Below are 24741 nucleotides of genomic sequence, written 5' to 3'. Positions count from 1 at the left end.
AATTCTGGGAGTTCCAGCAGTTGTCCAGGATTTACTTCTGTGGCATAAGTGGGATCTGTTAATAATGAGCAGAGGTTTGAAGTTTCTTTCAGTTTTTTTTCCATACATAGGAGAGTGCTGCTTCTATTATAATATGTTCAAAAGGAGACAATAGAGAACTTTATTTTTATAGTTCATCAATTCTCAACCTGAATAAATCAAATAGGAAAATGCCTGTCACTTGGCTCAATACCAGATGATATGATTTCTGAGGGTGTGGCCCTGGCATCTGTCATTTGAAAAGCATTCTGGGGGTTTCCAGTGTCCAGCAAAGGCTGAACCAAGGAATTCTTTTTATTAGGAACTTTACTGCTTAACTAAAGAATTATTCCTAATACTTCTAATAAATTATGAATTTACTCATCCTACATAGAAGGACATACACTCTTTAATGAGATTTTTTTAAAAAACTTAATATCAATGAAGTATTATACTAATTTCACTAGTTTTTGAATCACTATTTTTCATGCCAACAAATTTATATTTTCCTGCCATGCTCTGCTCACTGATGACTCTGTAAGTTACTGAAGTTTTCTAGAGAAATAACAGATATTATACATCAGATCACTTTTAGACAATATGTGCTAAAGCATTTATAAAATATATTAAACTGTTCTTACTGTGAGTATATCAAATCCCAAACCAAAGTTAAATCAAGAGGAATCAAATCAGGGTACTGGATACTGGTAGCAGAAGCTAGCCATTCTACTTAATTGTCTGACAGAATAATCAGAGAGAAACCATATCCAAGGCAATAAAACATAACAGTGCACCAAGATTTGACTTTGGTATGATCTGAATGTTGCCCCCACCCAATGTATAGGTTAAAGCACTAACCCCAAAGTGATAGTATTAAGAGGCAGGGTTTCCTACAAGTAATTTACTAAGGATAGAATTCCCATGAATTATCACTCATACATTGCTGGTGGAGTTGCAAATTGGTACAGCCACTCTGGAAAGCAATATGGAGATTCCTCAGAAAACTTAGAATGGACCTACCATTTGACCCAGTGATCCCACTCCTCGATTAAGACCCAAAGGACTTAAAGTCAGCACACTACAGTGGCACATTCACACCAATGTTTATAGCTGCTTAATTCACAATCTCTAGATTGTGGAACTAACCAAGATGCCCTTCAATTGATGAATGGGTAAAGAAACTTTGGTATATATACACAATGGAACATTAATTAGCCATAAAGAAAATGAAAATTATGGCATTTGCTGGTAAATGAATGGAGCTGGAGAATATCAAGCTAAGTGAAATAAGTCAAATCCAAAAAAACCAAAGGCTGAATGTTTTATCTGATAAGTAGATGATGATAAATAAAGGGGAGGTAATGGGGGAGGGCAAGAGAAGGATGGAGGATCTTTGGATGGTGTAGAGGAAAATGGGGCAAGAGTGGGTGGGGGAAGGAAAGATAATAGACTGAGACATTTTTACCCTATGTACATGTATGATTACATGAATGGTATGAATCTATATTGTGTACAACCGTAGAAGTGAAAAGTTGTAACCCATGTGTGTACAGTGAATTAAAATTCAGTCTGTAAAAAAAAAAAAAAAAAAAAAAATTAGTACCCCTATGAAATGGCCCTTGAGAACAAACTGGCTGTTTCTGCCACACGAGGACACATCTAGAAGGTGCCATCCATGAACCAGAAAGAGGACTTGCACCAAACAATGAAGCTGCCAGTTCATTGATCTTGCACTCTTCAACCTCCAGAAGTGTGAGAAACAAATTTCTCATTTTATAGGCTACCCAATATGTGATATTTTGCTATAAAATCCCAAATAAACTAATAAAATGTGCACTAGAGCCAACACTGTGAATTGCATAGTGAAGATAAAAAGAAAAAGAAAAAGGGAATTCATTCCAGAGTGCAAGTTAGTGTAGATTACTGAAGTCATGGTAACAATAACAATGTATAGAAATTACCATGGGTGTGCTGAGACGATCTCACAATGTCAGGGATTAGAAAGTTAACAGACTCAACTTTATTTAAGACAATAAAAATAAATAAAAAATAAAACATGTATATGTGAGTGTGTAGCACTTTGCAAATATTGGAGTTATTCCTACTACTAATTTGCAGATCTGACCTAAAGCTGTGACCAAAAGATGTTGTCTATTATCCCACTGACCATGAAGTTGTGGTGAAATGACTTAGTTTAAGAACTCATGGGGGTGTGACATGAATGACTGCTTTCAACAATAAGGAGCACTGCAATTATTCCCTGTAAAGATGGAAAGGCAAGCAAAGTGATGCATTATTAATTTTATTTCTCAAGCAGTAGTTCATAAGAATATAGCTGTGAATCGCAAAGGAAAATTTATAATGAGACACTATTTTTCACAGCGGGTCTAACTTCATTGGATTGCCTTAGAGGACAGATCATCATTAATTCTTCAGTCACAAATTTGTTGATAAAATTGTTTCCTTGGCAGACTAGTCGGCTCTGAGGAGGCAGCCGCGGCGTGGCGGCGAGGGTGCGGCCGAGGCCGGAGCCCTGCCCGGGGCCGGGCGGCGGGGCGGGGAGGCAAGCCGCCGGCGAGGCCGCGTCTGCATGTGCGGAGCAGCCCAGGCATAGCCCGGGGCTGCCGGCGCCGGCCGCGCCATTGTTGGGGGAGGGGGCGGCCACTGAGCGCGGCAGAGTCGGGGGCGAGTGAAGGCGCAGGCGGCGGCGGCGAGGAGCGGAGGCGCCCCATGGGGAACACGCTGACCTGTTGCGTGTCCCCCAATGCCAGCCCAAAGCTGGGCCGTCGCACAGAGCGGGCGGAGCCAGACTAGGAGTCTGAGCTCTATGAGGCGGCGGCTGGGGACGCAGTGGCGGTGGCCTTAGCGCCAGCGCCCGCTGCCGTGGAGCCCGCGGAGTTAGATTTCGGAGCCGGCGAGGGCCACCACCTGCAGCACATCAGTGACCGCGAGATGCCCGAAGATCTAGCTTTGGAATCAAACCCTTCTGACCATCCAAGGGCAAGCACAATTTTCCTGAGCAAATCTCAGACAGATGTGCGTGAAAAGAGGAAGAGCAACCATTTAAACCATGTATCTCCAGGGCAGCTTACTAAAAAGTATAGCTCATGCTCAACAATATTTCTAGATGACAGCACAGTCAGCCAGCCTAATCTTAGAACCACAATAAAATGTGTGACCTTAGCAATATATTACCACATAAAGAACAGAGATGCAAATAGATCCCTGGATATATTTGATGAGAGATCACATCCACTCACACGAGAAAAGGTTCCAGAGGAGTACTTTAAGCATGACCCTGAACACAAATTTATTTACAGATTTGTTCGTACTCTTTTTAGTGCTGCACAGCTAACAGCTGAATGTGCAATAGTAACTTTGGTCTACTTAGAAAGGCTTTTAACTTATGCTGAGATCGACATCTGTCCCACTAACTGGAAAAGAATTGTTTTGGGAGCCATTCTTCTTGCCTCCAAGGTTTGGGACGATCAGGCTGTATGGAATGTGGACTACTGCCAGATCCTCAAGGACATTACAGTTGAGGACATGAATGAGATGGAAAGGCACTTCTTGGAGCTACTCCAGTTTAATATTAATGTTCCTGCCAGTGTTTATGCCAAATACTACTTTGACCTTCGCTCCTTAGCTGATGACAACAACCTGAATTTTCTGTTTGCTCCTCTCAGCAAAGAAAGAGCACAAAACCTAGAGGCCATTTCAAGATTGTGTGAAGACAAATACAAAGACTTATGTAGAGCTGCTATGAGAAGGTCTTTCAGCGCTGATAATTTCATTGGTATTCAGCGCTCTAATGCTATCCTCTCTTAAAAGGGAGAATTGAGGGGTAATAACATCACAAGCCTCTCATCTACAAAGACTGGATGAAATATCACCGCTCTTGCTCAAAACCAGCAAAGTTAGTATTTTCGACAGAAGGAAAGACCTCGAATTCAAGAGACTCATGGACAAGGACAGTTGCACTCCATAGGAAAGAATGGGACCTTGTCAAACAACAAACACACTTTCTGTCCTTTTTAATGTAAACAGAGTTAACAAAAACCACTCCAAAGCAAAAGCTCTCAATCCACATGCAGATATTTGCTTACTGTGTAGGCCAATAGCTGTGAACTATGTGAGGTTTTTTAATTAATCATTTAAATGTTTAGACTTTAAAAGACACTAACCATATAACTTTTTGTTTTTCCTGTTTTTCTTCCCCTTCCCCATTGCTGCATATGCCTTTAGAATTGATGCAGTATTACCTTTAAAACATGGTACTTTCATTAAAAATTTTTTTTTGTGATGTTGGGGCTCAAAGCCAGGGCCTAGCATGTGCTAAACATGTGCTGGCACTCCCCCAGCCCACATTAACACTCATTAAGCCACTTAGGAGCAACTGTAGCATTTTTCTTCCTTCCCACTGTATCATATCATTGAAACTGCTAGTCATTATTGGCAGTCAGTTTAAACCAAAAAGCTACTGAATAACACCTGCTATTCATATATCTTGCAGGCACTACTTATTAGCATTTTGGCATGTTTTGGGTCATAAAGAGAATGTATCACCTATTGACTGCTTACTTCTGTGGGTCCACATTGCATTTTTTGTGAACTGTTAATGGTGCTTCTCACTTTCTGATAATTTTCCTCTTTTAAGTAAATTTATTAAAAAATTTTAAAAAAAGAAAAATGTATATTAATGCAAAGGCTGAAGAGTTAGGCGTGTAGAATTTAAGAACTTTCTTAAAAGTTAGATTTCCTCCTGTAGTGAGAGTTCATTAAGGACAGAGGGAGGGAGAAAAAAGAAAGAACTGGGTATGGCCCTTCCTTTTTTGTACATAAAGATTCAAAATCAGCTATGCAACAAAACTCAGGTAGGCAAATACATAGTCAGAATATGTTGTTGCTGGTCTCCTGATTTATGCTCTTAATCTTTATTCTGTGTGTGTCAAGAGCTCAGCTCTTAAAACATATTCTAACTGCACCTTTTATTTAGCATCACACAGTTTCCAAAACTCTCACCCAACAAAGCCCCATGTGGACAGGCCGCCTGCCTCCCACAGAAGCAGCCGCAGTGGTGGCTGTGCCCTCTGTCTCTCTCCTCACACCCCTCATTCAACAGGCTCTGTGAGAAGCAGGGCGGTGGAGGGGACAATTCCCCGAGGCATCTCCTATAAGTGGAAGACACCCCTGGGCTTCACAGCTAGTCTAGCTGCCCAGACAGTCTGGGGGAGCTGCTGCCCCAGGGTCAGACTAGTGATGATTCAGCCGCCAGTGGGAAAGGAGCCCTGCAGAAGTGTGCCCCAGGGAGTGGATGTGTCACACCGTCCTCCTCTCATGGTGGACTAGCTGGCTCATTCCCACACACCCAGAGCCAAGAGGAGTGCCTGGCCCCTGTAGGTGCTCCGGAAATTCTAACCACTCAAAGAGAGAGCTCACTGAGTTCTTGCAGAGTACCTGAGAGCTGCCAATCCTGTCATACTGCTGAAGACACCAAGCTAGACTGGGTTAGGTGGTAGGTCCAAGGGCAGCCTCCAAGAAACCATAGAGGTGGGTTCAACAGCAGCTCTGCCTGAGCCCCCAGCTCGGGACTAGTCAGCAGGCAGAGGGTTCCTCGCCCTGCGAGCCCTGAGCTGAGCTGTGGAAGACAGACAAAACAGGCTGGTGGAGACAGGCTGTAAGGTCAAGGGAGGCTCTGTGGGCACCACCAGCCCAGCAGCCAGCAGAGATCAGGCTGGCCATAGTCTATGACCAGGTGAGCCAGGAGTGTGACAGTCCACTCTGGAAGCTGAGGCTGGCCAGCACCCCTGTGCTGGGCCATGAACCTGTGTTTGGTTTCAGAGGTGAGGCCAGCCCCGCGGGGACCTGAGCCAGGTTGGCAAGAGGCAACAGTGTTCACAATGACCACATGGAGAAGGACAGACAGAAGCAGGGAGGTCACCAGAATTCCCAAAACAGCACAATGAGGGCTTGGATGGGGGCTGGTGGGCCAGGACAGATTGCTTTAATGAATAAAATTTGGCAGGTCAAATGTGCCGTGGCTGCTGTCTTGTGTTAACAAGACTATAAACCTTGAGTCTCTGTGATAAGGAGCTGGGCATCCTTGCTGCCTCAGCCCAGCCTTGCAGGGGCGAGCAAACAATGGGAGCAGAGCAGAGCAGGCTGTCACACGACCTGGAGCCTCCACATCACAAGGTACTTAAAATGATGGCTTAATAGGCAGTGCCTGGGTATTACGAATTGCTCAACTGAAGAGTTACAGTAGAACCTTGCTAGTATAAAGGATATTTTAAGACTTTCAGTGAATAATCAAAGCAGGCACAGTGCTGGGACTTGGAGCAACCACTGGGGCTCCGGCGGCTGCCCAGGGGAGGAGTGGCGAGGAGAGCTGTGTGGACTCAGAACACCGAGGCCTGCCCTGAGGAGGAGGAGGAACATGGCCACTTGGATTTGAAGTGATTGCACCAGAGCTGCAGGCGGTTGCCAGAGGAGAAGCTCCGCGGCGAGCTGTTTGGACTCAGAACGACTGCTTCTGAACACCGGGGCCTGCCCTGAGGACGAGGAGGAGGAAGAGGAGTGCGGCTGCTTGGATTCGGGGTGACTACACCAGAGCTACAGGCGGTTGCCAGAGAAGGGGCTGTGTGGCGAGCTGTTTGGACTCAGACCACTTCTGAACACCAGGGCCTGCCCGGAGGAGTAGGAGGAAGAGGAGGAGGAGCGCGGCGGGTCGTTTGGACTCGCAGTGACTGCATTAGCGCTCCAGGCGGCCGCTCAGAGGAGAAGGCGAGTGGTGAGTTGTTTGGACTTAAAGGGACAGCTCCTGAACACAGGGGGGCTGCCTGGAGGAGAAGCGTGGTGGGTCGCTTGGTCTTGAGTGGCCGCACCAGAGCTCCGGGAGGTTGCCCAGAGGACGCGTGCAGCGGGTCACGTGGATTCAGAGCCAATCAGAGCGACTGCTCCTGACCACCCGGGGGGTTATCTGGAGAAGGAGGAGGAACGGGGACGGTCACTTCGACTCGGAGTGATTGATTGCCCAGAGCTACGGGTGGTTGGTGGGAGGAGGCACGAAGTGAGTTTCTTGGACTCCTAGTGACCACACCGGAATACTGGGTGGCTGTCTGGAGGAAGAGGCCTGTGGCGGGTCTCTGGGACTCAGAGCGATTGTTCGGGGCCCCCGGTGGCTGCTGAGAGGAGGGGCCGCATAGCCAGGCGATTAGGTGCAGAGCAGGGTCCCAGGATCTAGGAGGCTTCTGGGTGGAAGAGCCGCACAGAGACAGGCTTAGGGCGGAGCAACGGTTCCAGGCCTGCGGGCAGATTCTCTGAGGAGGGGCAGCCTAAGGAGATTCATCTGCGAAGGGTGAGGCTCCCAGGCCCAGGAGGTAGGGCCGGGCCCCTGGACCTTTGCAGAGGAAGGCAGCCCAGCCCAGGCGGTAGCTGTAAATTGAGGGGAACCTCTAGGAGGGAACTGACCAGCGAGACCTCCCCACCGGGTGAGTCTTCCCTGCTGGGGGAGGTTTCCCCACAAGGACGGTAAAACCAGAGACTCAGGCCCAAACAGGCCTTGCCTCAGCCCGCAGCCTAGGTCCCCTTTGGATGACCATTGGTCAACAAGTGGAGGCACCTCTGCCCACTAGCAGGGATTATACCCCACCTGAAGGCCACCACTCCTAGAGAGGCAGCTTCCTTGTGGAGCACCGCATTATCAACTTCCTCCAAGACTTCAGCCTACTGAAGGCTAAGGGGGGATATATATAGAAATCTTCAGGGACATTGTAAGTCAATAGAGGAAATCTGCAATATCTCAGCGGTCCACTGATACCTGAACAGTGTGAGAAAACAAGGAAAGAAAATGCTGCAAACAAATCTAGATGTTACATCAATAAAACCCAATGACAGCATGGCAGAAGAAATGACAGAAAAGGAGTTCAGAATGTACATAATAAAAATGATCAGAGAAGCAAACGATGAGATGAAAGAGCAAATGCAAGCATTGAATGATTGCACCAATCGACAGTTAAAAGAGCAAATACAGGAAGCAAAAGATCATTTCAATAAAGAGTTAGAGATATTGAAAAACAAACAAACAGAAATCCTTGACATGAAGGAAACAATAAACCAAATTAAGAACTCCATAGAAAGCATATCCAATAGGATAGAACACCTGGAAGACAGAACCTCAGACATTGAAGACAAAATATTTAACCTTGAAAACAAAGTTGAACAAACAGAGAAGATGGTAAGAAATCATGAACAGAATCTACAAGAACTATGGGATATCATGAAAAGGCCAAATTTAAGAATTATTGGGATTGAGGAAGGCCTAGAGAAACAAGTCAAAGGAATGAACAATTTATTCAATGAAATAATATCAGACAATTTCCCAAATCTGAAGAATGAAATGGAAAATCAAGTTCAAGAGGCTTATAGGACTCCAAATACACAAAATTACAACAGACCCACACCAAGGCACATTATTATGAAAATACCTAACATACAAAATAAAGACAGAATTTTAAAGGCTGTGAGAGAAAAAAACCAAATTACATTCAGGGGGAAACCAATACGGATATCAGCAGATTTTTCAATCCAGACCCTAAAAGCTAGAAGGGCCTGGAACAACATTTTTCAAGCCCTGAAAGAAAATGGATGCCAACCAAGAATCTTATACCCAGCAAAACTTACCTTCAAATTTGACGATGAAATAAAATCCTTCCATGATAAACAAAAGCTAAAAGAATTTACAAAAAGAAAGCCAGCATTACAGAACATTCTCAGCAAAATATTCCATGAGGAAGAGATGAAAAACAAAGAAGCAAATCAGCAAAGGGAGGAATTATCCTAAAGGAATTGTCAAATAAAGGAGGAAACAAGTTGTGTCAAACAAATAAATAAACAAAATTTTAAAAATGAACCAAATGACCGGGAAACCAAATCATTTCTCTATAATAACCCTGAATGTTAATGGCCTGAATTCGTCAATCAAAAGACATAGACTGGCAGATTGGATCAAAAAGAAAGATCCAACAATATGTTGCCTGCAAGAGACTCACCTCATAGAAAAAGATACCCATAGACTAAAGGTGAAAGGATGGGGAAAAACATACCATGCACATGGACTCAGCAAAAAAGCTGGAGTATCCATCCTCATTTCCGATAATGTGGACTTCAAGCCAAAGTTAGTCAGAAGGGATAAAGAAGGTCATTTCATACTGCTTAAGGGAACCATAAATCAGCAAGATATAACAATCATAAACATCTACGCCCCAAACAGTGGCTCATCCATGTATGTCAAACAAATCCTTCTCAATTTCAGAAACCAAATAGACCATAACACAATAATACTAGGTGATTTTAACACGCCTCTCTCACCACTGGACAGATCTTCCAGACAAAAATTGAACAAAGAAACCATAGATCTCAATAACACAATCAATAATTTAGACTTAACGGACATTTATAGAATATACCATCCAACCAAGAGCGAATACACTTTCTTCTCAGCAGCACATGGATCCTTCTCTAAAATAGACCATATATTATGCCACAAAGCTAATGTTAGCAAATACAAGAAGATAGAGACACTAGCATGTATTCTATCAGATCATAATGGATTGAAGATAGAAATAAATGAAAGATTAAAACACAGAAACAATTCCAACATCTGGAGATTAAACAATATGCTATTATATGATGAATGGATAACAGAAGATATTAGGAAGGAAATTAAAAAATTCTTAGAGGTAAATGAGAACAAAGAAACATCATATCAAAATCTCTGGGACACTATGAAAGCCGTACTTAGAGGGAAATTTATTTCATGGAGTGCATTTAATAAAAGAAGTAAAACTCAACAAATAAACGACCTAACACTACAGCTCCAAGCGCTAGAAAAAGAAGAACAGACCAGCACCAAAAGTAGTAGAAGACAGGAAATAGTTAAACTCAGAGCTGAAATCAATGAAATTGAAACAAAAGAAACAATACAAAAAATTGACAAAATAAATAGTTGGTTCTTCGAAAAAATAAACAAAATTGATAAACCTTTAGCCACACTAACAAAGAGAAGACGAGAGAAAACCCAAATCACTAAAATTCGGAATGAACAAGGAAATATCACAACAGACAGGATTGAAATACAAAACATAATTAGAAGCTATTTTGAAAATCTATACTCCAAAAAAATAGAAAATTTCGAAGACATCAACAGGTTTCTAGAGACATATGAATTGCCTAAACTGAACGAGGAGGACATAAACAATTTAAATAGACCAATTTCAAGTACTGAAATAGAAGAAGTCATCAAAAGCCTACCAACAAAGAAAAGTTCGGGACCAGATGGGTTCTCAGCCGAGTTCTACAAAACCTTTAAAGAAGAGCTCATTCCAATACTTCTCAAAGTATTCCATAAAATAGAAGAGGAGGGAACCCTCCCAAACTCATTCTATGAAGCCAATATCACCCTGATACCTAAACCAGACAGAGACTCATCAAGGAAAGAAAATTTCAGACCAATATCCTTAATGAACATCGATGCAAAAATTCTCAACAAAATTTTAGCAAATCGCATACAAAAACATATTAAAAAGATAGTGCACCATGATCAAGTGGGTTTCATCCCAGGGATGCAAGGTTGGTTCAACATCAGGAAATCAATAAACGTAATTCACCATATTAATAGACTTAAAGTCAAGAATCACATGATTATTTCAATAGATGCAGAAAAAGCATTTGATAAAATACAGCACCCCTTCATGCTCAAAACACTAGAAAAAATAGGGATAGTGGGAACATTCCTTAACATTGTAAAGGCCATTTATGCTAAGCCCATGGCTCTTATCATTCTAAATGGTGAAAAACTGAAAGCATTCCCCCTAAAAACTGGAACAAGGCAGGGATGCCCTCTTTCACCACTTCTATTCAACATCGTTCTTGAGACTCTGGCCAGAGCAATTAGACAAACCAAAGAAATTAAAAGGATACGAATTGGGAAAGAAGAACTCAAACTATCCCTGTTCGCTGATGACATGATTATATATTTAGAGGAACCAGGAAATTCCACCAGAAAACTCTTAGAACTCATAAGTGAATTCAGTAAAGTAGCAGGTTACAAGATCAATGCCCATAAATCCAACGCATTTTTATACACAAGTGATGAATCTTCAGAAAGAGAAATTAGGAAAACTACCCCATTCAAAATAGCCTCGAAAAAAATAAAATACTTGGGAATCAATCTCACAAAAGAGGTGAAAGACCTCTACAATGAGAACTATACAACACTAAAGAAAGAAATTAAAGAACACCTTAGAAGATGGAAAGATCTTCCATGTTCTTGGATAGGAAGAATTAGTATTGTCAAAATGGCCATACTACCTAAAGTGCTATACAAATTCAATGCAATTCCAATTAAAATCCCAATTGTGTACCTTACAGAAATAGAACAAGCAATTATGAAATTCATCTGGAAGAATAAGAAACCCAGAATAGCTAAAGCAATCCTTAGCAGGAAGAGTGAAACAGGGGGTATTGCAATACCAGATCTTCAACTCTACTACAAAGCAATAGTAACAAAAACAGCATGGTATTGGTACCAAAATAGAAAGGTAGATCAATGGTACAGAATAGAGGACACGGACACAAACCCAAATAAATACAATTTTCTCATACTAGACAAAGATGCCAAAAATATGCAATGGAGAAAAGATAGCCTCTTCAACAAATGGTGCTGGGAGAATTGGAAATCCATATGCAACAGAATGAAACTAAACCCATATCTGTCACCATGCACGAAACTAAACTCAAAATGGATTAAGGACCTCGGAATCAGACCAGAGACCCTGCAGATTATAGAAGAAAAAGTAGGTCCAAATTTTCACCTTGTTGGTCTAGGATCAGACTTCCTTAACAGGACTCCCATAGCACAAGAAATAAAAGCTAGAATCAACCACTGGGATAGATTCAAACTAAAAAGCTTTCTCTCAGCAAGGGAAACTATCAGCAATGCGAAGAAAGAGCCTACAGAGTGGGAGAATATCTTTGCCAATCATACTTCAGATAGAGCACTAATCTCCAGAATCTATAAAGAACTCAAAAAACTCTACTCCAAGAATTCAAATAATCCAGTCGACAAATGGGCTAAGGAAATGAATAGACACTTCACAGAAGAAGATCTACAAGCAATAAGCAAACATATGGAAAAATGCTCAACATCTCTAGTAATAAGAAAAATGCAAATCAAAACCACCCTAAGATTCCATCTCACCCCAATTAGAATGGCGATTATCAAGAATACGAGCAACAACAGTTGTTGGCGAGGATGTGGGGAGAAAGGTACACTCATACATTGCTGGTGGGACTGCAAATTAGTGCAGCCACTCTGGAAAGCAGTGTGGAGATTCCTTAGAAAACTTGGAATGGACCCTCCATTTGACCCAGCTATCCCACTCCTTGGCCTATACCCAAAGGACTTAAAATCAGCAAACTACAGAGATACAGCCACATCAATGTTCATAGCTGCTCAATTCACAACAGCCAGACTGTGGAACCAACCTAGATGCCCTTCAATTGATGAGTGGATAAAGAAACTGTGGTATATATATACAATGGAATAGTACTCAGCCATAAAGAATGATAAAATTATGGCATTTGCAGGCAAATGGATGAAATTGGAGAATATCATGGTAAGTGAGATAAGCCAATCTCAAAAAGCCAAAGGACGAATGATATCACTAATAAGTGGAGGATGACACATAATGGGGGGGAGGGAAGGGTTAGTGTTAGGGTTAGAGTAGGGTTAGGGAGGGGGGAAAGTATGGAGGAAGGAACTACTGTATAGAGGGTAAAGAGGGATGGGAGGGGTGGGGGGAAGGGAAAAAATAACAGAATGAATCAAACAACATTACTCTATGTAAATTTATGATTACACAAATGGTATGCCTTTACACCATGTACAAACAGAGAAACAACATGTATCCCATTTGTTTACAATAAAATAAATAAATACATAAATTAAAAAAAAAATAGGCAGTGCCTGAGCTGTGGGGGCTGATGCAGGTGAAGGCTCCTCTTCTGCATTTCCTGGCTCCTTTGTATTGAACTTAGTAAGTGTACTATCACAGAAAAATGGCATTTTGAATTTAATTTGCATTCTTACTATGTTCCTGTGCCCAAAAGATAAATGGGGAAGAGAGCATCTTGGGAATTCAGTTTCATGGTAGACAGGGTGGGCTTCAGAGCAGAAGCCGTTCTGCTGCCTGAGCTGCTGGCCAGGGTAGGAGGCAGGAGCGCACAGGCTCAGCAGCCAGTCCTCACCAGGCCTGCCATGCGTGGCTGCGAACTCTGAGTGGGAGCTTGCAATCCATCTTGAGGTTGATGCTCAAAGCAATGGTCTCAGGGTGGCCATGGAGCCTGTGTGGGGGCTGGGACCTCACGGGAACAGAGCAGGAGAGAAGACATCCCACCTTGAGAAGCATCCTCTGGGGTGGCCCCTGCAAGGCTGGGCTGAGGCAGCAAGAACGCCCAGCTCCTTGTCACAGAGACTCAAGGTTTACAGTCTTGTTAGCCAACATGTTCACGTGGTGAATAAGTCTGATGGAGCTTCCATAGGTGTATTAGAAAGCAGTTTTACCAGGCCACAAACTTGACTGAATTTTGACCTCTATGTTTGGGTTATGATCAATCTGTCTGGACACTTAGCAAAAGATTCTTTCTGTTCACAATTTAAAATGTGCTTACCATTTGTACCAGTTGACCTTTCCTGAAATCATGCAGTATTGAGTTAAGCTCTTTGAATCTATTTCCATGCCAGAAACTTACATGAGAAATTTAGAAAGATTAGTTGCCAAAATACCCAGCACAATACTTGTACATTTTTGGTATCTAACAAAACCAAAATTCCAGGAACTAAGAACACTCTAGACCTTGTGTGATTTATTCCTTCAGTCATTTCAAACATTGTAGGAACTATGTAGTTATTTGACTACTCATTTTTTGTTTGTACATCTCCCACATTCATATCAGTATACATCAGGTTTGCTTTTAATCACTTGCTGTTTTGAGGAAGCACATTCAAACCACAGATCATACTAATTCAAAAATTGGGTTAATAAGAAATCTCTTGTACACAGGAGCCCCATCACCTGGGAGCAAAGTGGGACTGTAAGGATGATCAAAACCACAAGATCTATTTGAAATCTGTTTGTGAAAATTTTTAAGAACATATATAACAGCAGCTGTCTGCTGAGAATGGGCTCCTGGTTTCAAATGATAGTTTACATTGAAAAGGTTTCTTCTCTTGCTGAAAATCACCTATCATGAAAAGTGGGAGCATGCATAGGATCTCTTCCCAAAGAGTCATTACTGAAATATTGCAGCAATCACTAGGACATTGAAAGGAAACCATTTCTTGGTGTTAAGCACTTAATCTTTGAGCTAACTGAAAAGCAAAACACAAGGCACTCACTGAGAAAAGTGAGTGACTGTACATTGAACCTACTTGCTGAATCTGCTCCTCTTCAGCAATTTTAAGCTGTTTTGAGCCAGTACATTCAAACATTAGTTCAGTCCTATTACATTAACTGGTGCATGAAGAGAGATCTTGCAGATTGGAACACTCATGTCTGGGAGTCAAGTGAGATTGCACAGTTGATCAAAGTCACAAATTCTCATTGGAAACCTTTTGTGAAACATTTTCAGAAAACTCTTCAACTGCAGTTGTCTGCTGGGAATGTGCTCATACTTTGAAAGATACACTTTGAATTGAAAGTGTTTCTTCTGTTGCTCTAAAGCTCTTATATTTCATGCATAATCATCCAAATGCAAAACAACATATTCTTATTGAAAAGAGTGAAGTGCCTCCAAGTTGAACCTATTTGCTGACCCTGCTCCTCTGCATGTTTTCTAGGTTCTTTTTAGACTACACATTTATACCACTGCTCATGACTACAAGCACCAGCCACTTGGATCTATATGGGGCCATGCAGAAGAACTGATTTCCCAAGGACTCAGTGAAATTCATTAGTGAAATTTTTTCAACCACCACAATTCAACTGCAGTTGCCCTTCTGGAATATGCTGCCAGTTACCACTGGTTCAAAGGCTTTGAATGGAAACCTTATCAGTATTTCTGGTAAGCACTTATGCTTTGGGATAAGTCATTCAAATACAAACTATCATATGGTATTTGAACAGAGTGAGTGCCTTGACATTGAAACTCCTTGCTGGATCTGCTTGTCCTCAGCACATGTAAGTTGCTTTCAGCAAGCACACACAAACCTCAGTTCAGTCCTATTACACAAAGTAGTCTAACAAGAGAGCTTTCGTGGAAAGGAGCATTGACATCTTGGAGCCAATTGGGACTGTAGGGATGATCAGATTCACAAAGTCTCAGTGAAATCCATCTGTTAAACATATTATGAAACCTCTTCCATTGCGGTTTTGTGCTGGGAATGTGCTTCTGATTTCAATGATACAGTTTGAATTGAAACTGTTTCTTTTGGGGCTGGAAATCTCTTACATTTCTGTCCTATTCATCCAAAACAAACATATTCTCATTGAGTTCAGAGTAGTACCTCCAAGTGGAAGGTGTTTGCTGACCCTGCTCCTCTGCAGACCTTCTAAACTCTTTTTAGCACACACAAAATGGTAGAACAGGAGAACTCTGGAAGCCACAAAGACCAACCCCTGTGATCAAAGTGGGACCAAGCAGAGGCTCTGTTCCCCCAAGAGCCATTGGAATCCATTAGTGAAACATTTTCAGGAATCAATCTTTAACCTCAGTTGCCCTTTTGGAATGTATATTCAGTTACCACTGGTACAGAGTCAGTGATTAGAAGCCTTTCCTTTACTTGCTGGTAAGCACTTATGCTTCGTGATAATTGATCCATATACAAACAATCATACACTTAAAGAAAACAAAGTGCCTATGTGTTGGTTGAACCTGCTTGCTGGAACTGATCCTCATCACTTGCTATTTTGAGGCAGCACATCCAAAGCACAGGTCCATGCAAATTCACAAAGTGGACTAACAAGAAAACTCTCATACACAGGAGCCACATCCCTTGGGAGCAAAGTGGGACTCATAGAGAACACAGTGTGTATGTGTATGTTGAAGCAACTTGATGGAACTGCTCCTCCTCTGCACTTCTAAGCTATTTTGAGGCAGCACATTCAAATGACAGTTCCATGCACCTGCACAAACTGAGCTAACAAGAAAGCCCTCACAGACAGGATTCTGATCCTCTGGGAGCAAATTGGGACTGTAAAGATCATCAAATACACAAGATGATCTTAAAATACCTTGGTGAACAATTTTAAGGAAGTCTTTAACAGCAGTTGTCTGCCCGGAATGAACTCCTGGTTTCAAATGAAAGTTTAAATTGAAAACATTTTTTTCTGCTGTTGGAAAGCACTTATGAGGTTAAGTGGGAACATGCATAGAATTTATTCCCCCATGATTCACTGAAATCCATTACTGAACCATTTTCAGCAATCACTCTTCAAGTGCAGTTGCCCTTTTGGAATATTCTGCTGGTTGACCATGGTAAGATAACTTGAAAGAAACCATTTCTTTACTTCCTAATAAGCAATTAAACGTTGTGCTAATTGATCCAAATGCAAAACACAATATGCTCAGATGATCCAGTTTAATTTCAAAACATTTCTATTTTTGCTGCAAGCTAAGAGTCCAATGATGCAACTTTCCACTACACTGGTAACATAATTCAATTTTGAATCCAAGCTAAGCCTGGCTTTGTCTCTGTGATTGGGTTATTTACTTTAACTCCTAATGAAAACCAAGCTTGGTCATGATGGAATGAGCAGCAGAGACTCCACTGAAGATAAATGTAATCAATGGATTTGATTAGTTTGGTGGAAAGAAAGTGAATTGGCAAGCAGCCCTGCTCATCCACAGAAGAAAAAGGGACAACATGTATAAATTATAGTTTATAGAGTTTAAAAAAGAAGACTCTGACAGGAAAGGAAATTTGAACATTGGACATTTGATGATCTTCAGAACACATTTTCAATTACATTTAAGAATATATTTTATACCATGTTTTACAAGAGTCCTTTTATCTTTAATATAAATCAGGAAATATTTATGGATTGTATGCTTTTAAAGCTTAAAAGAGATTTTCAACACTTGCAAAATTTGGGGATTATTTTTTCTTCCAAATTTCTGTATACATTTTTTTTCTTTTCTTATTAGAACTAAGTTGACCAAGACTAGGGATGTGACTCAATGGTAGAGGCTCACCTGGCATGTGTGAAGTCCAGGTTTCCATCCCCAGCACCATTAAAAAAGAAGTTGACCAAACCACAATGATATTTGGAATCCAATTCAATATTTTTACAACCATAAAGAGAGGTCATAGTCATTGTGATTTACTCTAAATCCTCAAATATTTCTTTCAAAAAGCTGCTAAACTTTAGGCACTTGGCCCAGAGGTTTCTTCTGGGTCTACAGTGATGGATTCTTTTATGGCTGGTTTTGAATTTCATTGAACCACAGAAGCTTCAAATGGACTGTTGGGCCACAGTGAGAATCTTTATTGAAAAATCCTCTGACTGCAATAATTGAATATGCTTAATTGCAAGGCTCTGTACCATGTAAAATTTTAAATAGCACTAACAATATAATTTATGCTCATTTATGATATAGTTGCTTATTATGGCTCCAGTTCATCCCCTTCATTATCAAAGTTCATCTATTTCCCTGATAGACATTCCCATTGTACCATTGATAGTACTCTGCCCAGAGAAACGCTCTGTTAATTTAGGTTCATGCTGAGAAACAAAGTTTGGTAAAATGCAGATGGCAGGGTACCAGAGCACAGCAATGTCTAAAATAGATGTTGACAGCACATCAAAAGAGAAACAGGTACTGCAGAGCAGCTAAGGATAAATACTGCATTTGAGTCACAACTGTTAGAGGAGCAGCTTATTATAAATGAATGAAGTAAGACAGTAATTACAGTGACAAGAATAAGGAGCAAGAAGCCTGCAAACACATCCCAGGCTCCATGTGGATGCATTTAAGGAGAACTTGCTCCTTGTGTTTGTTCAAAGCCATGGTTCCCGACATGGTCTATCTGTTTCAGCAGCTCCTGAGGGTCAGGAGACCTCTCAGTTTGGATGAAGAGGAAATTTGCATGATGAAGGGGAAAGAGTGTGCTCAGGGCATGCTGCATGGGGGCAGCATGGGGGCTCTTAATTCCACATGCACATCTTTATTCCTTTTTAGAGAATCCTCCCCATTCTGCCAACACACCTGCTCCCTACCTTGTGGGCACAGGTGTGTTTGATATTCTGGGAATAATCTAGTATCTACACCTTAGCCCACACTATCTCTAGCAGACACCTGAGAGGAGGTCCATTTGTTTCAATCAGACATCTGAGAGGCCATTTTCAAATAGAAGCAAATAATGACTTCTTAAGACCAGAATGAATTTGCTTTCCTCTCATCAAAGGCACCATCCCTATTTATTCATGTTTATTTTTCAAACTCAGACTGAAATTTTATCTCATTTCCTTTTTTTGAAGCAATAGCTTCTGATACCTGTTCAAGTAGCTCAAGAATCTAGCAAGAACAATAAAATATTGCTAAGTTAATGTGAGGAATACAATACAATACTGAGTTCTTCTATATAAATTTTAAGAAAATACTAGAGGAAAAAATGTATCAGTTAACTTGATACTTATGTGATGGGAAAATACCACCATTATTTCTCATACTTAAAGAAATCACAATAGAGATCAGTTCCTGAGGTTTTGTGGGGACTCTATGAAATAATATTGGCACATAGCTGTTAAATAAATGGTTAATATTATTATGAGGAAATGTGGATTATGATAAAATGGTTTACAAAGAATTTGGATAGGGGGTGATCTATGGTAGTGTCCTCTGCTCCATGGTGTGTACACAATACTCTTTAGCATTCCTTACACCATGAGCAGGCACCCAGGGAATAAGAACCCCTCATCTGGACCTCTGGTCTTGGGCAGCTTCATGCCCCTGCAGTGCAGGTTGAGAAAATGAACTTCTGCAGCCAGGTCTATCTGTTAAACCGAGTCTTCAGGAGACTGAAAGTACCTGGAGAGGGCTTTGATGGGCTGTGAGTTAAAAGGGCTCAGACACTTTTTGCCAACTGGGGATACATACCCCATATTATTCAATGCTTTACAAATACATAATGGTAAGCTTTTATGTAAAAGCTTCTGGTTTTATGTTTACTTATTGAATGCTAATTAAAATAGTTTTAAACCTTCTGCATGCCAACTGTAGTGTATCTTCAGACAGCATTGGGCAGGATGACTCTCAGATCATACATAGTCTTTGTGCCAAGAGAATATGGTCTGTCCCAATAATTATGTTCTGGGTTGATGTCATGAAAATCTTTCAAAATTAGTAAATCTAGAATATTGCTTTTATTTTACCTGTAAATGTGAAATGGGATTTTGGTGTAGCAAATCAAATTGAGGGAGGTTAAGAAGAATATCAGAAATGGAGTGAGGAGCATAGGACTTGAATTGGACAAGCTGTGGTTGTTGGCTGGTTTCAATTGTCTCATCCAGTCTCAGCAGCTACCTTTTGAAGCTCCAGCATTTTGCCTGTACAAAAGAGATGACTACCCCACACACACATATACATACACTCACACACACAAGGCCATTGTGAGATCTCATCAGTACAGTAAGTCCCATCATGAGCCAAACCTAGTGAGAGCCCATGTAAATGGCAGCTGGTCTCATTGCCCCACAGCAGCAACCAAACCCCAAATTTATTTCAGGAAAGCATCCTCCATTTAACTGAGACTGGCTTGTGAGCACAACTACCATTGACAGAAAATCAAATTCTGTTTATTGCTCAGGAAGTGGGCTTCTGCAGAGCACCATAGATCACAGTCCCCTAGGCCCTGGGTTTCATGGATTGGAACCATGCCTGTATCCCCTGCGGTCACCTGGAAGGGGTAGATGCATGGTGTTGGTTTCAAGTTGTATTCCTCACAAGTGAAAACTGCAGAGCTCCTGATGACTTGAGGACCAGTAGAAACTGACTCATATAGGAGAATATATGGTGAAAAAGTTCCTTTGTTCAGTTTCCTGATGTTATGGCGTCAGGCCCATTAGCTTTTTCTCATCATTTTGCTCATTAGAACAAAGGCCCTGCCCAAAGGATTCAGAGGGAAAGTGGCCAGTGGGGAGTAGAGCAGAGTTAACTCTCCCCAAATGCCTTTATTTTGTTGATAACACTTCTGCCACTGTCCACCACAAATGCTTTCCCTGGCTATTCTTCTGATGTACTTCCCCCTTAGATAAATTTGTAGGTGTAACAGAGGTATAATTATGGACACCTTAGTTTTAGGGTCTGGAAATTCACATGGGCATTGTGTCACTGATTCTCCCATGAAACACTTCATGGTACTTACTCCCTGATCTCAACTGGCTGCCTGATCTTGGCCTGGGAGTTGGCAGGAAGAGCTCAGATGGAGTCATTTCAGTAAAGAATCCTCCTTGTTCCCATTAATGCAGGAGAGTCTCTTATCCATGGGAGCTTCATTTTTCCAAATTTACAGTGGAATAGCAGTAAAATTGAAGAGGTCCTTTGCAAAAGAAGAAAACTTTCTTATTTTTATAAAATAATTCTTAACATAAAAATTAAAGATAAAAGAAGTTGGAAAAGTACTTAATGAAATCTATTGTCTGTGGAAGCATTCACCCCTCACCCTGATTTCCCTGACTTCATTGCGCTGTGTTCATATTGAAAAGCTCTTTGGTACCCTGCTCCCTTCACACCAGATTCAAAATGAACTTTTTCTATAACATTCCAAGCTTTTTGTATGCCTATTACTAATGCCCCAAAATGTTTTAGTGTATAGGTTTGCCATGATTGAGCAAAACATCTTGCTTCAGATGGTTTAAGAGGTTTCTGATCATTTACCGCATACATTAACAGTAACTGCCAGAGGCTCCTCTCCAGCTGTGAAGTCAGGTACAGCCCCTCTTCTTTTAGACCTTCTCTGAGCCCAGACACCCCCAGGAACTCCCTTCATATGTCCATCAAGTTCCCCTTCTCTCAATTCTCCCGACACACTGATCCTTCTTACACCTAGATTTTATCCCATCAGCCTACCTTCATAACAACTGGCCTGAGTCCTATCAACATAACTCCCTGCCTGCTGCAAGTACATTGCAAGAGACATGTGCTTCTCTTCCTGGTCCCAACACATCCCTTCCTCTGCCTGAAGGGACATGGCCCCCAGGTAACTTCCTTCAGAAGAGAGGTAGAGATTCCTCGCCATGGTGCATGGAGACAGTGTGGCACATCCCCTTGGTGGGTGGTGATTTTATTTGCCAGGCCCAGCTGTATGCCTCAGTGAACTTCACCTGGAGGGCCAGATCCACTCCTCTGCAATGAGTCTGAGTTTCAGTCACAGAGCTGGTCCTCTCCAAGGTCTGCTCTGTCTTTGGGACTCCCTCTTTGTACTAAAAAATCCTTTTAGCTTTGTTTACATATTCTTCAGTTATACAATAGATTCCTTGAGTGGATTCCTTCTGCCTCATATTTGCATCCTTCAACCAAAAGCTCCCCAAACCCTCTCCAATGTTGTAGTTTTGATTTTTCAACTAAAGTTTACTATTTGAGCAAGGAAATGATCAGAGGTACCAATCAATGGAGTCTCGATGTTGTTTTCTCTGCTACTTTTGCATAGCAACAGTCCAATTTCCTTTGGTAATTTGGATCAATCACCTCAGCCAGATGGAAAACCCTTTTCCAGCCTGTTGCTTTAGGGAACTAAGTAGCTCCAATCTCCAGGTATGTAACTCTCATTCACTAAATTGATAAAACCACTGTTGAGTCTCCAGGTGGAAAGAGTTCCTGTGGGAGTCTAGGATCTCTGATTCAGCAGAACTCAAAGTCTTTGGGCTAGAATGTTATCTTAAGTCCTTTTCAATGTTGGTTTACAATGTAGATCATTTCAGGAATTTCTTCACAAAGTGGCCTTACTACAAATCTCATGCATTTTTTTTTGATCATTGGCTTAGTTCAGCCATGAGACAGGACATGGCAATCACCATTGTTTATTAAAAGGAACACAGGTGATGGCTTTAAAAAGACATCCCCATACCAAACACTCAGTGGTGTCTGCTTTTAGCAATACTGTGTGAAGTCCACCTTCCCCAGAGCTGTCTGCTTTTCAGAACCTTGGGTTTCAAACTGCTGGTCACAATATATGAGAAACATAAAATAAGTTTAATGAATTGGCACCATATATTAAAAAAAAAATAGAACAGAATAGAGAATACAAAAAGAAATACCAAAGTCCATTGCAAAAGTCGTAAGATATGTACAAATTTCTGAGACTTTTGTTTGAGTTTGAATGTGTGTAATCATGTGTTACGTCATGATATAAAATATACTCCTTTCTGTTATTTACCCCCAAAAAAGAATAAAAGAAGAAAAGGAAGAAATTTCTTTTCCTTAGGACTTATACCTTGAAATTGCTGGTACAATTCATGGAGAGAACAGTTATGCAGTGGTGATTTTGTGGTATTAGTTTCAGAGAAAAACTGACCCAAAGTACTCAGCTTATAATTATTGAAAGGATAATGTTAGTATTAACACATGTGACACTACCTAAGACCCTGTCCTAAACAATCACTGATAATCCTGTCCCCCTGGAACTGGCATTATGATTATCATCATTTTGCAATGAGGAAACATAAGCACAGAAAGGTAGTTTCCTGAAGGTTAATGGTCCAGAGCCTGCAGAGTGAACACTCAAATACCAGCAGACAGCTTATTTGTAAAAACTTTCCCTGACTCCCTTGGCAATTTCTTACTGTATCATTCAGAAAAAAAGAGGTGCATGGGGTTTGCCCTAATAACCTTATTAGCATAATGCTAATTTGTTCCTAAAATGGAGGCCTGGGAGAAAGGATGACAGGGCCATGCTTATACTGAGCAACAGCTGCAAACCTTGGCAGCATCCTGGGGTCCTGAGGTCATGTGTGATCTAAATAGGAGAGTTTTATGTATGAGTAGGGATGTCTTCCATGAACACAGGATGAGACAGTAGAGGCTCACATCTCACCAAATATGTGACATTTATTCTTTTATTAAAGCAAAGTGTGCTGAAGGCCTGGGTTCCAGATCCTAAGTACACAGAAGGGAAAAAAACAACAGAGGGCACTTTTCTGTGAATGAAAGGCACTAATAATAGATGACAAAAAGAATAAATAGATGCATATCAACATTTCAGGTGGTTTGAGTTGAAGGAAAGCAGAGCAAGAGAAGATGGCAAAGAGCTAAGCAGCTGATCTGCAAAAACTTTGATGAAGAGGTAATTTGCTGGAATAGAGCACTGTAAGTGAGCAAGCCAGCAGAGAGTTAGAGGAAGAACATTCCTGGCAGAAGGTACAGTACAGAGACCATGCCATTTCATTGACTCATTCCACAAAATCCAAATAAAACCCATTCTAAACCTTCATGATCATTTGCAGCTTCAAATGGTACAAGAAGTCAGAAGAATTGGCTGAGGGGTCCTTGAGATATTTACCTTGTGAGAGGAATTAGTGGGGCAGGAAGAGTGGCTTCCATTTTCTACAATGCACATTTCAGTATTTTTAAAAAATCACTAAGAAGGAGCACATATTTCCTTTATAAAAAAATTTTACTTTATACATTATCCATTTTACTTTATAAAATGGATAAAGGCTATTTCAATTAATAACATATTGAAGAAAGAGTTCTGCATTCTTTTTAGGTCCTCCTAAGTGTTAAGGAGAGATTCACTAGCTTCTGTGACCACCAGAGAAAACCCGGTGGAAAAAGAAAAGAGAAGAACATATGAGACTCCAGCCAATTTGTTCCTACATCCCAATGACCTAGCTCAGAGTTTTTTAACTGGGAGTAAGTCCTTACCACAGAATCCAATTGGCAACTGTAATTGAGGTTATGTGGGCTGTCACAATTAGAGGATGCTATTGGTATCTAGCAGGTAGACACCAGAAGTGTTGCTAAACACTGTACAATATGCAAGACAATCTCCACAACAGAGGACTGTGTGGTTTGTTAATGCTTATTAATCCAGAACTGCAAAGCCCTGATGTAGATGAAAAAAAATAGCATCATAAACAAATGGTCTCTGGAACCCCTGTCTCTGCTTTGATTTCCAGGTACCATTGCCATGGAGACAAGGTGAGACACTCAGGCAAATCCAGTGTCTGTGCAGAACTTTCAAGGGAAAACAACAGATAGTCAATAAATCTGCAGTGTTGACAGTAATAAGCAAGGCTTCGTAGGTGCTGACTTCCTCATCCATCAAATTTGGAGTCAGTACCAGGAGAGGCCTCTCTGGAGCAGGGGATTCTTGATTCACCTGCTTCAATGTTGATACTCAAAACTGCAATCTCTGCAAGGCACAACTTGCTTTCTCTTCTATTTCACCCGTGTTCAGAAAGAACACTCTAATGAGAGCCCCAGCTGCAAAACTCTTCTGAGAAATCACAGTCATCACCATCAGAGATACAGGTGGTACAGGTGGATTGGAATGGTTATTGAGAAACTCAGAAAGATCCAGAGAGTTTACTAATCTGATAGCATATGTAGTGTGTCATTTCTTCTGGTGGTAAATTCAACATTGAAGCTATCACCTTGGATTTTTTGGTCCCTGTCTGGTTTTAATTCACCCCTATTTCACTTTAGGATTATGTTTTAGAAGGT

At 41.2% G+C, this 24741-nt stretch overlaps 1 protein-coding gene across 1 annotated transcript; it reads left to right on the top strand.

Annotated features, from left to right (window-relative positions):
* The first annotated feature begins 2648 nt into the window (after positions 1-2648).
* Positions 2649-4660, top strand: LOC306652162 (cyclin-Y-like protein 1). Its single transcript, XM_079125197.1, is given in 2 exon segments — positions 2649-2829; positions 2833-4660. Coding segments are annotated over 2 exon segments (1095 nt in total). The 5' UTR covers positions 2649-2748; the 3' UTR covers positions 3847-4660.
* The last annotated feature ends 20081 nt before the right edge of the window (positions 4661-24741 follow it).

The sequence above is a fragment of the Sciurus vulgaris genome (genome assembly GCF_902686455.1).
Source record: "Sciurus vulgaris genome assembly, contig: HiC_scaffold_137_arrow_ctg1, whole genome shotgun sequence".
Lineage (NCBI taxonomy): Eukaryota > Metazoa > Chordata > Mammalia > Rodentia > Sciuridae > Sciurus > Sciurus vulgaris.
The sequence above is the reverse complement of the archived record's forward strand: the minus strand, read 5'-3'. Positions and strand labels throughout refer to the sequence as shown.